Here is a 15532-nt window from a genome sequence, read left to right as displayed (position 1 = left end):
GTGCTGCTGACAGTTTGACACACTCTTCCATTTAATTTTCAAAAACAAAAAGGCTTTCCAACCTACATACAAAAACTGACTCTCGTGGTTTCTCCCTTCTTTCTCTCTCACTGCACCGTCACCCTTCTCTCGGTGCCTCCCTTCTCCCTTACTTCTCGGTTTCTCCCTCTTCTCTTGGACTTCCTTTTTTCTCCCTTATGTTTCTTTTCTCTATATTGTTTCCTCACGTTCTCGTTAATTTCTTTCTACCAGTTGGTGTGTCAAATTTGCAGTGGCATTTTTGTAGCAAGTCCCAGATCTTGCTCACATTAGAATATTGGTCTTTACTCTAGCCTATTCTTTCGGCACTTAAATCTCAATTGGGTTTTCGGAATATAAGCATTTAGCATTTTTTCCCTCTGTCCTCATAATAGCCCCTTAGAATAAAAAAAAATCAACAAAGGATTAATCCTTTAACAACTGGCAATATCACCAAAACCATAAATAAATTTACAATAATGATATTTTAATTAATTTTTGGAACATTGTCAATTAGATAATGGCATCCAGTTTTAAAAACAGCTGAGCAGTCACTAAATGTGGTTTTGTAACAATGAGGTCAGGCACAACAAATGACCCCTACTGGAAAGTGCATGTCTATGATCACTGATAAGAACAGGATCCGACTTGGCTTTAATACCACCCCCTTTCCCCGGCTCGGGTGTGATGAAACCAAATGCAGTGCCCCCTACCATCTCCCCAGCTGAGACTAGTGAACTCAGCACAGCCTATGGATTAGACGTAGCACCTTTGTGCTTTGCTTTACTCAATGCCACACACATACATGTCAACCATGCAATTATCACATAGACAATCAAATTCCTATTCATACATACATGTACTAGGGGACAGTGAGTCTAGTGAGAAGGAGGAACTGAAGGATATCCTTATTAGGCAGGAAATTGTGTTAGGGAAATTGATGGGATTGAACGCTGATAAATCCCCGGGGCCTGATGGTCTGCATCCCAGAGTACTTAAGGAAGTGGCCCTCGAAATAGTGGATGCATTGGTGATCATTTTCCAACAGTCTATCGACTCTGGATCAGTTCCTATGGACTGGAGGGTAGCTAATGTAACACCACTTTTTTTAAAAAGGGAGAGAGAAAACGGGTAATTATAGACCGGTTAGCCTGACATCAGCAGTGGGGAAAATGTTGGAATCAATCATTAAGGATGAAATAGCAGTGCATTTGGAAAGCAGTGACAGGATCGGTCCAAGTCAGCATGGATTTATGAAAGGGAAATCATGCTTGACGAATCTTCTGGAATTTTTTGAGGATGTAACTAGCAGAGTGGACAAGGGAGAACCAGTGGATGTGGTGTATTTGGACATTCGAAAGGCTTTTGACAGGTCCCGCACAAGAGATTGGTGTGCAAAGTCAAAGCACATGGTATTGGGGGTAATGTACTGAAGTGGATAGAGAACTGGTTAGCAGACGGGATAAACGGGTCCTTTTCAGAATGGCAGGCAGTGACTAGTGGAGTGCCGCAGGGCTCAGTGCTGGGACCCCAGCTCTTCACAATATATATTAACGATTTGGATGAAGGAATTGAGTGTAATATCTCCAAGTTTGCAGATGACACAAAACTGGGTGGCGGTGTGAGGGGGACGCTAAGAGGCTGCAGGGTGACTTGGACAGGTTAGGTGAGTGGGCAAATGCATGGCAGATGATAAATGTGAGGTTATCCATTCTGGGGGCAAAAACACAAAGGCAGAATATTATCTGAATGGCGGCAGATTAGGAAAAGGGGAGGTGCAATGAGACCTGGGTGTTATGGTTCATCAGTCATTTAAAGTTGGCATACAGGTACAGCAGGTGGAGAGAAGGCGGCAAATGGTATGTTGGCCTTCATGGCTAGGGGATTTGAGTATAGGAGTAGGGAGGTCTTACTGCAGTTGTACAGGGCCTTAGTGAGGCCTCACCTGGAATATTGTGTTCAGTTTTGGTCTCCTAATCTGAAGGACGTTCTTGCTATTGAGGAAGTACAGCGAAGGTTCACCAGACTAATTCCAGGGATGGCTGGACTGTCATATGAGGAGAGACTGGATCAACTGGGCCTTTATTCACTGGAGTTTAGAAGGATGAGAGGGAATCTCATAGAAACGTATAAGATTCTGTCGGGACTGGATAGGTTAGATGCGGGAAGAATGTTCCCGATGTTGGGGAAGTCCAGAACCAGGGGACATAGTCTTAGGATAAGGGGTAGGCCATTTAGGACTGAGATGAGGAGAAACTTCTTCACTCAGAGTTGTTAACCTGTGGAATTCCCTGCCGCAGAGAGTTGTTGATGCCATTTCATTGGATATATTCAAGAGGGAGTTAGATATGGCCCTTACGGCTAAGGGGATCAAGGGGTATGGAGAGAAAGCAGGAAAGGGGTACTGAGGGAATGATCAGCCATGATCTTATTGAATGGCGGTGCAGGCTCGAAGGGCCGAATGGCCTACTCCTGCACTTTTCTATGTTTCTATACGTGATCTGAATCAGTGTGTACCGCCCAGTTCCTCAAACCCCATCTCACTGCAAGGGGAAGGAGAAGCCGACCAGTCTCTCCTAAGAGGCAGCCCTCAGCAGAGGTTAATCAGGTTGTTTCATTGGGTGAGGAGACCAATGCCCTCACAAGATCACTCGTGGCGGCAGTCAGTGGGGTGTGTGATGAGGTCGCGACACTGTCGGGTGAAATCTCTGCACTAAGACGTGGTCAGGGCAGGTATTTCAGAGGGTGTGCAGATGATGGCAGATGCCATGAGAGAGCTGGCTTTTGCAATCAGGGCACAAAGGCCAGAGACTCAAATGCCACTCCCACCTCACTCCATGCACCAGCCACCGGTCAGACCGAAGCCAGGCCCCCAACCGCCCCCCCCCCCTCACCGACCCTATAAGGAATGCACTTTCCCCGAGATGTGGGTGAGGGATGGGTGCAGACTTTCTTTCCTGTTGTGGCTGTTGTTGTTAGTGGTATCGTTGAAATGCACTGTAAAATTTACAATAAAAGATATTTTGCATCAAAACTGAATCATCCTCCATTAGGATCACGCAACATTTAGGGTCAACTGTACAAAGTAAAAATCCCTCACCCCTACAGTCATGCGTGCCTGCCGCCCCAAGCCCTGGTGGAAGGGCTAGCCGGTGCGTTCTGCAGTTGGCAAGGTAGGACTGCTCTATTGTATGTACCTGATTTATCTTTCTTTATTTGTGATGATGTTGTGCTGAAGATGTTGTAATGTTGTGCTGATGTTGTGAAGGTCTTTAGAGCTTTGGAATCCTCTAACTCACCTCCTCCCCGCCCGCCCCCCCACCCCCCCCGCCCCAGCCCCCCTCCATCTCTGGCTACCTGTGCTGATTTCTTAAATGTAGGTAAGGTTTTTCTGTGCCTACAAAAGTGGCCACATACTCCAAACTAACTTAGGCCAGTGTAACTTTCATCTGGCCAAATTTGCTTCTATGGCCAGAAGAGGTGCAAGTGGCTTGTCACGCCCCTTTTGGAAAGAACAAACTGAACTAGAAAAAAACCTAACTAACTGACTTACATTGGAGTAAGTTAAATGGGGAAATTCGCGATTTTTAAGTTACTCCAAAAAAAGCTACTTACTCCAAAAAAACAGGGTCACTTTTGGGGAAATTTGGGCTCAATGTATCAGCAAACTTGATTACATTATACTCGGTCCCTTCATCCAAGTCATTAACATAGATCGTAAATAGTTGAGGACCCAGCACCGATCCCTGCAGCACCTCACTAGTCACTGTTTGCCAACCGGAAAATGATCCATTTATCCCGACTCTCTGTTTTCCGTTAGTTAGTCAATCCTCAATCCATGCCAATAAAATATCCCCAACCCCGTGAGCTTTTATCTTGTGCAATTGTGGTCCTTTGGGCAAGGCACAAGCCAGAGTGAAGGAATTCAGACTGGCTGCTAGTGAAAAGATGAACACAAAACTGTAAAGCAACAAAATATCAGAGAATCTTAGAGAGGAAAAGGTTGTTTGGGATAGGATAGTTAGAAAAGTCAGAGGGGCCATAGGTATGCTTTTAAAGGAGGAGGTGGTATTGAAGGCAAGAGGAAGGATGCAAGAGCAAAGGGAGCTATCAGCAACGTCAGTGAATATAGAGATGTGGGGTGGGAAGGAGAGAAGAGAAAAAGAGACATTCATCTTTGAGCCAAAAGAGCCTATAAGCTCTTTGTACAGGTCTTGGGAGGTGAAGGAGCAGAGTCAAGGTATAATAGAGAATGGTCAACAAGGCTGAGCTTGTCCATAATTTCCAGATGATCCGAAAATAGTGGGAGGATTTGGCTACAGAGAGGGAAGCACACTATTGCTCAAGGTGGGCTTAGCAGATCTGGCTGTGGTGGACCATTCTAGTCATGCATCAAGTGTACTCCAGTCTTCAAAATGAAAGGGTGCAAAGATGGTCAATGTACTGAGGGCACTACAGGAACGAGAAAAGGTTTGTAATTTTTATGCTGCCTTGGATAGCATAATTGGGCCAGAGATTCATAATCAAAGTTTTGCTTTGTTTCACTTTATTTAGGCTGACACTCCATTGGGGTACCGAGGGAGTATTACACTGTCAAAGGTGCTGTTTTTCAGATGAGACATTAAACCGAGGTTCCGCCTGCTCTCTCAGATAGATGTAAAAGATCTCATGGTACTATTTCGAAGAGGAGCAGGGGAATTCTCTCTGGTTTCCTGGACAATATTTACACCTCAACCAACATCAAAAACAGATTACCTCATCATTACTTCATTGCTGTTTGTAGGACCTTGCAGTGCGCAAAATAGTTGCCGTCATGTTTCCTACGTTACAAGAGTAACTTCACTTCAAAAGTACTGTAAAGCACTTTGAGACGTTCCAAGATCATGAAAGGCACTATATAAATGCAAATCTCTTAGAATTATCAGAAAAATGGACACTTTAAATATTAATTCTCCTATGATGGGCAGGAGGTGGTCAAGGGGAGGGGGGGTAAACCCTGAAAACAAAAAATAGTGAACGCATGCCCCAACCTGCCGCGTCCGTGCCCAATGTTGTTTTTACGGTGATTGGCTGCGAGGCTTTCGTGTGTCCCATCTTGGAGAGACGGGACACTTCATTATCATATTTAAATCCAGCTCCAACAGTGCAGTTAGGAGCAGGACTTAAATTTAACAGCTGCCGGCTTGGTTTCCCAGGGATCGGGATACCTGGCAGCCAAAGAGGGAGAGAGCTGTCAGCTGAAGGTAAGTGCTTTTGTGGGCCAGGAGGAACAGGAGTGCTTCCCCCCCTGCTCCTCACCAGCAAACCTCTCTGCCCCCGCGCACTCGTCAACCTCTCCCACCCAACCCACCCCGCGTTTGACCACTCCCACAAAACCCCCCCTCCCCCCACAACCCGGCCTGCCCTGTGATTGCCGGGGACCATCCAAGAGTCTTCGGATGCAGCCTCCTGCTACTAGTTTTCTCATCCAGCAGCTGGGCAGCCTATCAATTTGGCCAGCTGCTGGGCTTGATACGGAAGGAAAAAAAAAAAGAGGTCCTGCTGTTAAATTCAGCAGGACCTTCGCGTCTATGGCCTTGGAGACTCCCCCCACCAACCCCCTCTTCCTGGCAAATATTGAAGCTAATGGAACTGTTAGAAACTCAGCAGAAAATTGTGTTCTCCCAGGTACAATGAGCTAATGGAGGACCTCAGAAGATCATTTTCTAACAAGCAAGAGAGACATGTGTCAGGATCTTCAGAATATGTACAATAATACCGGTTTGTTAAGAGTTTCATTGTAAGAAAATAATCCTTCCTAGCAAAGGAGGTACACTAAGGCGTTGGTTTTAACAGCAGATTGATGTCCTTCTGCATTACACATTTACAAAGGACAAAGGCCATTTTGTTTCAATACCTTCTTTAAACAAGACAATTTGTTTGAGGGAACAACTCTGCCTCAAAGATTGAAACCATAGGCAGTTTTTGAACAGTAAAAACGTCAACCGGTTTCTCTTATGCTCAATGGCGATTGGCTGTTTGCAGATCCAAGTATATTCACTTGTTCAAGGGACGCATCCATTCATGCCCAATATTAATTATGCCACATTAACTAAAGGGTAATTCCAGATTTAATTTTTCCAGCATACTAGGTTGCCCTTTAAAATCTAATCCAATACTCACCATCAAAGCTTGGCCATAAATAATACTCAATTAGCATTTTTCATGGAATTCATCAGTATTACTAGCCTTCATTTTATTGTATGACTCCCTGTTACATTTTTGACCCAATTTCTAGAAAACAATCAGGTGTGTAAACCACAACACCAAGGCCTATTGTATCATTGCTACCATTGCCTCAGTTGAGATCAATGAACAGAGTACAAAATTAGGAATTAAATCTAGAATCTTCCTGGTCTATATGGCTCAGCGACTCACCGGATGAACTGCCAGCTATCCAAGGGAAATGAACGTAGTTCACCGACAGAGAGGGGGACGGGAACAGAGAGACAGACCTATACACTGACCGAGTGAGAGCACTGCACACTGAGAGAGAGATGCACACTGACTGAGGCGGTCTTTAACCACTGAACCCGTAGAGGGAGACTCAGTTTTTTTAAAAACAAGGACAACTTCTATTGGATTTGTGGGTCTTGCCTTGTGAAATACTTCAGTATTTGGTAGAGGTGGTTGGTCCAGTGAAGGTTTGCACCTGTGGGTGGACAGTCAGTTAATAAAATATTGTAACATTTATTGTAACAGCTAAGTTGTACGGAGTGTTCCAAGTGTAACAATTTTTGATACATCCAATACAAGGCACCTGGAATAAGGGGAAGGTCCTCTGCAACAAGGACAGGTCTGTCCTAAATCTCTGCCATCACTATGTAACCCAATTTCCTCCGTATATTCAGGTTTGCATTTTGGCTGTCACTCCAAACCTGAGCTCATTACCAGTATCTCCTTTTTAAAAAAATCTCTTAGCCCTGCTCTCCTTGAACAACTCTCCCTAGTCCCCTTCACTCTTGCCTTCAATAAGAGTGAGGAGTTCATGGACTTCTTTATCACTATGATTAAGTCTATCCATTCAGCTCCCTCCTGCTTTCCCCTCTTCTCCTTGACAAAGCCAAATCGCTCCAGGCCCTTCCTACCCGAGCCCTGAACCTGCATCTTTCTCCAGTTTCAGATCCTATCTCATCTCCAAAGTCCTTGAACGTATTGACACCTCCCAAATCCGTAATCATCTTTTCTGCAACTCTCTGTTTGAATCTCGCCAATTTGGATTCCACCCCTACCGCAGCACCAAAACCAAAGTCACAAATGACATCCTCGGTGACTTTGATCGTGGTGCATTATCCCTCCTTGACCTTTCCACATCCTTTAACATGGTCAGGAACACCATCCTACTCCAATGCTTCTGCTCCATGATCCAGCTCTCATTTGGTTCTATCTATCTTTTCATAACTCGAGTATCTCTAGCAATGGCTTCTCTTCCCACCTCGCACCATTACCTTCGGAGTTCCCCAAGGATCTGCCGTTGGTCCCCTACTCTTTCAAATCTACAGGCTGCCCCTTGGCAACATCAGCTTCCACATGTACACTAATGACTCTTAGCTCGAGGTCGCCTCCATCTCGCTCGACCTCTCCACTGTCTCCGTTGTCAGACTGCTCGTCCGGATGAGCTGCAATTTCCTCCAGTTAAGCATTGCATTTCTTTGTGAAGATCAAGTACCATCTTCATACTGAGGATACCTTCCATTGTGTTGTGTGGTACTACCACCATGCTAAGCGGGATAGATTAACAGCTCTAGCAGCTCAAAAATGGACATCCATGAGGCACAGTGGGTCATTAACAGTAGAATTATATTCCACCACAATCTGGAAACTTATAGCCTGGGATATCCTGGACTGCATCATCATCAAGCCAGATAATAAGAACATAAGAATTAGGAACAGGAGTCGGCCATCTAGCCCCTCTAGCCGGCTCCGCCATTCAACAAGATCATGGCTGATCTGGCTGTGGACTCAGCTCCACTTACCCGCCCGCTCCCCATAACCCTTAATTCCCTTATTGGTTAAAAATCTATCTATCTGTGATTTGAATACATTCAATGAGCTAGCCTCAACTGCTTCCTTGGGCAGAGAATTCCACAGATTCACAACCCTCTGGGAGAAGAAATTCCTTCTCAACTCGGTTTTAAATTGGCTCCCCTGAATTTTGAGGCTGTGCCCCCTAGTTCTAGTCTCCCCGACCAGTGGAAACAACCTCTCTGCCTCTATCTTGTCTATCCCTTTCATTATTTTAAATGTTTCTATAAGATCACCCCTCAACCTTCTGAACTCCAACGAGTAAAGACCCAGTCTACTCAATCTATCATCATAAGGTAACCCCCTCATCTCCGTAATCAGCCTAGTGAATCGTTTCTGTACCCCCTCCAAAGCTAGTATATCCTTCCTTAAGTTAGGTGACCAAAACTACATGCAGTACTCCAGGTGCGGCCTCACCAATACCCTGTACAGTTGCAGCAGGACCTCCCTGCTTTTGTACTCCATCCCTTTCGCAATGAAGGCCAATATTCCATTCGCCTTCCTAATTACCTGCTGCACCTGCAAACTAACTTTTGGGGTTTCATGCACAAAGAGTTTCATGCACAAGGAGAGGTGGGCACCGGAGGGACTGGAGTGCATCATCACGCCCGGCAACCAAATTTTAATTTGATTTTACGTTTTTAAGTTTAATTTGTTTTAATTGCCGGTGCTTTTAGTGTCCCCCTTCCCTTTTATAGGGGGCACTGGGGAAAATTGTGATTTTAGTGCCCCAAAAAAAAAACCAAAAAAAAGAAAAACACAAAAAAAAAAGGGGGAAAAAAAAGGGCCTTGTAAATGTCTGGAGTGTCACCCAGGTCGGGTGGCACTGTTTAATGTTTTATGTTTTGCAGGTGAACTCCAAAAAGAGTTTCATGCACAAAGAGTTTCATGCACAAGGAGAGGTGGGCACCGGAGGGACTGGAGTGCATCATCACGCCCGGCAACCAAATTTTAATTTGATTTTACGTTTTAAAGTTTAATTTGTTTTAATTGCCGGTGCTTTTAGTGTCCCCCTCCCCTTTTATAGGGGGCACTGGAAAAAATTTGATTTTAGCGCCCCAAAAAAAAAAGAAAAAGAAAAGAAAAAAAAGGGGCCTTGTAAATGTCTGCTGTGTCATCCAGGGCGGGTGGCACGGTTTAATGTCTTTTTATGTTCACAGATAAACTCAAAAAGAGTTTCATGCACAAGGACCCCAGGTCCCTCTGCACCTCAGCATGTTGTAATTTCTCCCCATTCAAATAATATTCCCTTTTGCCGTTCTGTTTTTTTCCCCCCCAAGGTGGATGACCTCACATTTTCCGACACTGTATTCCATCTGCCAAACCTTAACCCATTCGCTTAACCTATCTAAATCTCTTTGCAGTCTCTCTGTGTCCTCTACACAACCTGCTTTCCCACTAATCTTTGTGTCATCTGCAAATTTTGTTACACTACACTCTGTCCCCTCCTCCAGGTCATCTATGTATATTGTAAACAGTTGTGGTCCCAGCACCGATCCCTGTGGCACACCACTATCCACCGGTTTCCAACCCGAAAAAGGACCCATTTATCCCGACTCTCTGCTTTCTGTTAGCCAGCCAATTCTCGATCCATCCAGATGATCAACATTAGTCCAATGAGGAGTGTAAAAGAGCATGCCAGGAGCAGCACCAAGCATTCCTGAAAATGAGGTGCCCAACTGTTGAAGCTACAACACAAGACTACATACATCCCACAGGTCAAAGCTCTGCAACCCTGAACATCCAGTCACAAATGGTGGAGGACAATTAAGCAATTAATGGGTGAACAGACTACATAATCACACGGCTCCGGGTGGGGAGAACTCTGCAGTGTGACATCACAGGTAAGGCAGGCAAGTGATTGGTAGTGATTGTGGGCTAATATTTCTTTTAAATTAACATATAGCATATAACTAAATACTAACTTTATTTAACTAATTTAATAAACTATATACAGTAAATATTTGATTAACACTAAACTAATTAATTAAATTAAATAATGGGAGAACAGGAGATGTGTTGCTGCTGCAATATGTGGAAGCTTCTGGATGTTTTGGTCCAGGGTGACTACATCTGCGGTAAGTGTTTGTGGCTCGATGAACTTCGGCTCCGAGTTGAAGAGCTGGAGTCCGAGCTGCAGACATTGCGAGACATCAGGGAGGGAAAAAGTTACCTGGACCTTTTACTCCGGGAGGCAGCCACACCCTCTAGATTAAATACTTTAGAATTGACACGTGGTCAGGGACAGGAGGGTGTGACTGTGAGTGAAGCAGGTAAGGTGATCCAGGAGGTAGTATTGCAGGAGCCTCAGTCCCTGCACTTGTCCAATAGATTTGAGGTTCTTGCAACCTTTGTGGATAAGTGTGCAGACTGTGGGGTGGATGAGCAGACTGACCAAGGCACCGTGGTTCAGAAAGCCATTCAAGTTGGGGGGAATAAAGAGGCAGGTGGTTGTAGAAGGGGACAGTATAGTTAGGGGGATAGATAGATTTCTCTGCAGCGGAGAGCGCGTGTCCCAAAGGCTGCATTGCCTACCCGGTGCCAGGGTAAAGAACATCTCCACTGGGCTGGAGAAGAACTTGGGAGTGGGAGGGGGAGGATCCAGTTGTCGTGGTACACATAGGTAGGACTAAAAGAGAGTTTGAGCAGCTAAGGACTAAATTGAAAAGCAGAACCACAAAGGTTATAATCTCTGCATTATTACCTGAGCCATAGGCTCAATAGAATCAGGGAGATTGGTGGCTCAGAGTTTGGTGTAGGAGAAGTGGGTTTCGATTCGTGGGGCACCGGCACCAATACTTGAGAAAGAGATAGCTGTTCTGTGGGGTCAGACTATACCCATGCTAGGACCAGTGTTATGTTGAGAAAAACTTCACAAGATTGTAAGCTCAAACTGTTATGACCTTGGTCTCTTTAATGTAACTCCAGAGCGAGGAAGCAGCATGGCAGACTGCCTTTTATACCTGCTTGCCCAGGGTGTGCAGGTGACCCTTGGGTCTCCCACAGTTGCGCCCCTTGGTGGCAAGTCTTACACATTGGTAATGTTTACATACATAACAGTCAGCAGTTTGGGTTAAAGCAGTAAAGGCAGCTGAACAGATGATTTCCATCTAAGTGACGAAGAAGTTCATGAACTCCTCGAAAATGTTATTGGAAGCAAAGGTGGAGGGGTCAGGACAAAGTGGTTTAAAGAGATGGTCATTACTGAGCAAAGAAGCCAGGATGATTCTCGAGTAGTGGGTTGTTTTAGCAGTCTGCAAGGTTAACATCTAGCACCAGAGCACTAAGGTACAAAGAATGACTGGAAAAATCTTGGCTTTTCAGCTTTAAAAGGAGGCACTGAGAGGTGACCTTATGGATATATACAAAACAGTAAAACAGTATAGAAAAGGCAGATGTGCAAAATTACTGCAAACTGAGAGCCGAGCAAAGTGAAACACATTCAAACTAGTAAAAGGGAAATTTACCACTAATGTCAGGACATTTTCCACAGAATATTCTACACATCGAATGAGACTCATGGAGGCAAAAACCCTGTAATCATTTATGGAAAAAAACTGAATAATGTGATGGTCTTTCCGGATAGATAAATTAATGGACATGCTTATTTGCACTGCAAAAATGCCTAACATGCTCCACCTTTGTTTCTGATTAGTCCCCTTGGAGGATAAGACACACCCTGAAGTTTCATATGAATGTGTAACTGGAACCACCCACCCCAAGGTCTCGCTGACTTTGCAAATTGTAATTCGATCACTTTGACTTCCTGAAGCGACAGAGGATAGAGTTCCCCAGAAGACAGCAAGGGCCAGCCGAAGTGTCTTACCCCAATCCAAGTACATTCCTCCCCCAGCCGAAGTGCCTTACCCCAGTCCATCCTTCTCCCCCCTCTCTCGTCTCTCCCATCTCCCCCGCCACCCCCCCACACCCTCTCTCTCTCTCTCCCCCACCAGACCCTCGCTCTTCACCGCCTCCCCCCCCAGCCTCCCTCTCTCTGCCTGCCACCCCCCCCCACCTTTGGCACACAGCCTCTCCCTTCCCACCCCCCCACTCTCCCTCCCCCCGCCCCCCCCAGCCTCTCTCTCTCCCTCCCCCCATCCCCTCTCTCTCTTTCTCCCTCCCCGCCCTCTCTCTCTTTCCCCCCCCCAGTCTCTCTCTCTCTCTCTCTCTTCCCGCCCCCCAGCCTCTCTCTCTCTCTCTCTCTCTCTCTCTCTCTCTCTCTCTCTCCCCCGCCCCCCAGCCTCTCTCTCTCTCCCTCCCGCCCCCACCCCCCAGCCCCTCTCTCTCCCGCCTCTCTCTCCCTCCCTCCCCCCCAGCCTCTCTCTCGGCCCCCCCCCCCCCCCCCCCCATCGCTATCAGCCGACACTGGCTTGCTCTCGGTGGGGGGGGGGGGCGCGCGGGGAAGGGAGAGAGAGTCTGAGCCACGGGTTCTACTTCTCGGCACCACATGCATGGAATGATTCGGTCGGTGGGGGGGGCGGAGCTTGTCACCTGTCGGTCAAAAAAAGTGCAGCACTGGCAGAGGAGCAGGGCTTAACAGATGTCTGTGTCAAAAAAAAAGAAGTGTAGTACAAATAGTTACAGCGTAAATTAATATGGGCTGAATAGCCTTCCTCATCCATATTTATCTTGTAAGCCAAAATAAAAATCTAATTCAATAGTCACCACCACGGCCAAAGTGAAACAAATGATCTTAAAACACATTACAGTGTAATGACAGACACAATCAGAAATATAAATTGAAATATGTCTTTGAATCACTTTATACTTTCAAGTTTTTCCAAATGTTAACTGATGGCTCAGCAAATTTATCCAGTGAGTAGCTGAGTTTTCCAGACCAGAAAATTTCTGTCAATCTTCAGTCTGAGTTGAGTTAGCCGATCTGAAGTAATGCTATGATAGCAGTACTAAATTATCCTCGGTTCTCCCTGGTTTGGGGAATGCAGGGCCAGGGGCAGAAGGAAAAAAGTGACTTGGACTCCAAATATGTTTGCAGTCTTGCCCCCCCACCACCACTGTTTCTTGAATGATTTTTGCAGGTTAGGTCTACCCTACCCCCTCAGGCATTGGGAAACTGATGAAGCTAGTAAAGCCAAGTGTGACCATTGTAACAAAGCCAGGGGCACATGCACGATGGGATGCTGGATTAGTCTATGATTCTAGGAGAAGTGGGGCCTGGTGCAGGTGGCAGTTGAAGGTCAAGTTGCCAAGGCCCATGAGAGTAGGAAGGGATGGTCAGCTGGAAGTCAAAGCAGCTTGAGCATTTTCAGAAGTCAAGTGGCAGTTTCCAAGTGCCAGGAAACTGGTGAAAATAAGCAGTCCAGTGATCAGAGAGTGAGTGCACACTGGGTGCCAGAACAGGGTGGTGCAGAGGTAAAAGAACTGTGCCCAGATTAAAAACGTTGAATTTAAAATATTAATAAAGAAGGATAACGGAAATAAAAACTTACCTGATGTGAGCAAGGGGGCGATCAGGTGAAACAACACAATGGCGGGCATACCATTTGGATGACTGGAAAGTACATGTAATAGCATTGCTTATATATAAGCAGGCATTTACATTAACAGGAATTCAAGTGTTACAACACAAAACTGGCAGAGACCCAAGGCTTTTAATGTATTGCTGTAGTTGATTTCCTGTGATATCGCACAAGGGGAGTCAAGACCAAATGTAAACTTCAGGTAAAGCAGGATTAGAGGGAAGTGGATAATTGAATCAGTATGTGCAGATATAATTCAGTGTTCATTGTATTTCTGTACTTATTTTTATATTTCTACTATAAACTCCTCTGCCCACATGTAAAATGTAAATTGCCTGTGTAAACGTATTACCCTCTAATTACACCCTTTTGGCAGTGGTGGCGCTGAAGCACCTCGACTGCCAAGTATGCTGAGGCAATTCCCATTATAAATGTAAACATAAGAATTTATGATGGAAAAAGTTAAGATGTAAAAACGGACATGATATTTTAAAATATATATTTCTTGTTAACTTTTTTCTTGTATACACACACACACACACACACTACAAGTACCTCCAGGAAGCGTTCTTCCCACCCAGATGAAAGGATCCAAAGGTTAGAAGAGTTTGTGAAGGTCTATAAGAAAATAAAAAAAAGTATGTAGTACAATATCAAGCATCCAATAAATTTGTAGCCCGAATATTTTCCCCAAATTTTCCTTTTTCACAAAAGGAAAATTCAGGTTTCTACATAAGCCAACACAAGAACACCTATATGGTGTTCCGTTAGCACATTCATGTTGCGGAACAACCTAGGCATCATCATTATTAGAAAACAGCCTAAACTATTCAAATTGCTGTGCATCAACTTCAATTCACAGGATGATATACTAAGCCTATAAACTTCATCAACACGTCTGGAAAAAAAAAACGTCAACTAGCAAGTTGACACTGGCACGGAGAATTTCCTCGAGGGCCTCCTGATTGACCGCTGTAACTTCAAGGTTTACGCATGTATCCGGGCTTTCTGCTAAATCTCCAGTCAAAGGTACAGCAGCCAATTGGGAGATCCCCACCCGAGAGATAATTCCCAAGAATCTAGCAAATCGTCTAAGGATCTCATCGAAAATGCTCAGCAGTTACTAGCTGATCTCAATCGTCACATCACTTTTAAGTAATGAGAATTAGGGAATGAGAAATGTTTTATATTATCATCTACATGCCAAGAGTTAGGAACAATGGGAGGTTATTTTGCCCATCAAGCTTGCTTTGCCACATCAGCAGCCCCCGCAGTTAACTCTTCAATCCTAATTTCCTACCCTCTCCTTTCATCTATTAATACCCTTACTTGCCAATATCTATATTTTAAATGTCTCAATTGAATGAGTCTGTGGTCTTCCAAGGCACTGCATTCCACATCTTCACACACTTTACATGATTTTTTTTTTTTTAAAGTTCCATTTCTAAAGTCATGTCCCCTTGTCTTCACAGAATAGAGGACGATACAGACATTGTAGTTAAGGAGGAGTGTGAACTATTAAATGAGTTAAACATAGTGACAGAAGTATTAAGGGGTTAGCATCTTAGAACGAAGATAAAATCAGCAGGCCTGGATGAAATGTATCCCAAGAGAAGCAAGGGAGGAAATAATGGAGGCTCTGACCATCATTTTCCAATCCTTTCTGGTTACAGGTGTGGTGCCGGAGGACTGTTAGCGTTGTACCATTGTTTAAAGGGGAGACAGGGATAGACCGAGTAACAACATAGGTAGGACAAAGAAAGAGGTTCTGCTGAGGGAGTATGAGCAGCTAGGGACTAAATTAAAAAGCAAAACCACAAAGGTAATAATCTCTGGATTACAGCATGAGCCACGAGCAAATTTGCATAGGGTAAATAGGATCAGAGAAATGAACGCGTGGCTCAAAAATTGTCGTGGAAGGAATGGGTTTCAACTCATAGGGCACTGGCACCAGTACTGGGATGAGAAGG

The 15532-nt window shown here is 44.9% G+C and overlaps 1 protein-coding gene across 6 annotated transcripts in view; it reads right to left on the bottom strand.

Annotated features, from left to right (window-relative positions):
• LOC139274924 (high affinity 3',5'-cyclic-AMP phosphodiesterase 7A-like) overlaps positions 1–15532 on the bottom strand; it is a 270952-nt gene that overhangs the window by 184170 nt on the left and 71250 nt on the right. For 2 of the 6 annotated variants that reach the window (XM_070891671.1, XM_070891706.1), the window contains one exon: positions 14118–14180. The exons of 2 other annotated variants lie outside the window; for them this stretch is intronic. In XM_070891671.1, coding sequence (XP_070747772.1) covers positions 14118–14180 — 63 coding nt within the window. Of the gene's footprint in view, positions 1–6435; positions 6716–14117; positions 14181–15532 lie in introns of those variants that run through there. 2 more of the 6 variants (XM_070891696.1, XM_070891688.1) reach the window with 1 other exon arrangement.

Source organism: Pristiophorus japonicus, chromosome 1, assembly GCF_044704955.1.
Source record: "Pristiophorus japonicus isolate sPriJap1 chromosome 1, sPriJap1.hap1, whole genome shotgun sequence".
NCBI classification, from domain to species: domain Eukaryota; kingdom Metazoa; phylum Chordata; class Chondrichthyes; family Pristiophoridae; genus Pristiophorus; species Pristiophorus japonicus.
Note: the sequence above shows the minus strand (reverse complement) of the source record. Positions and strands in the feature narration are given on the sequence as shown.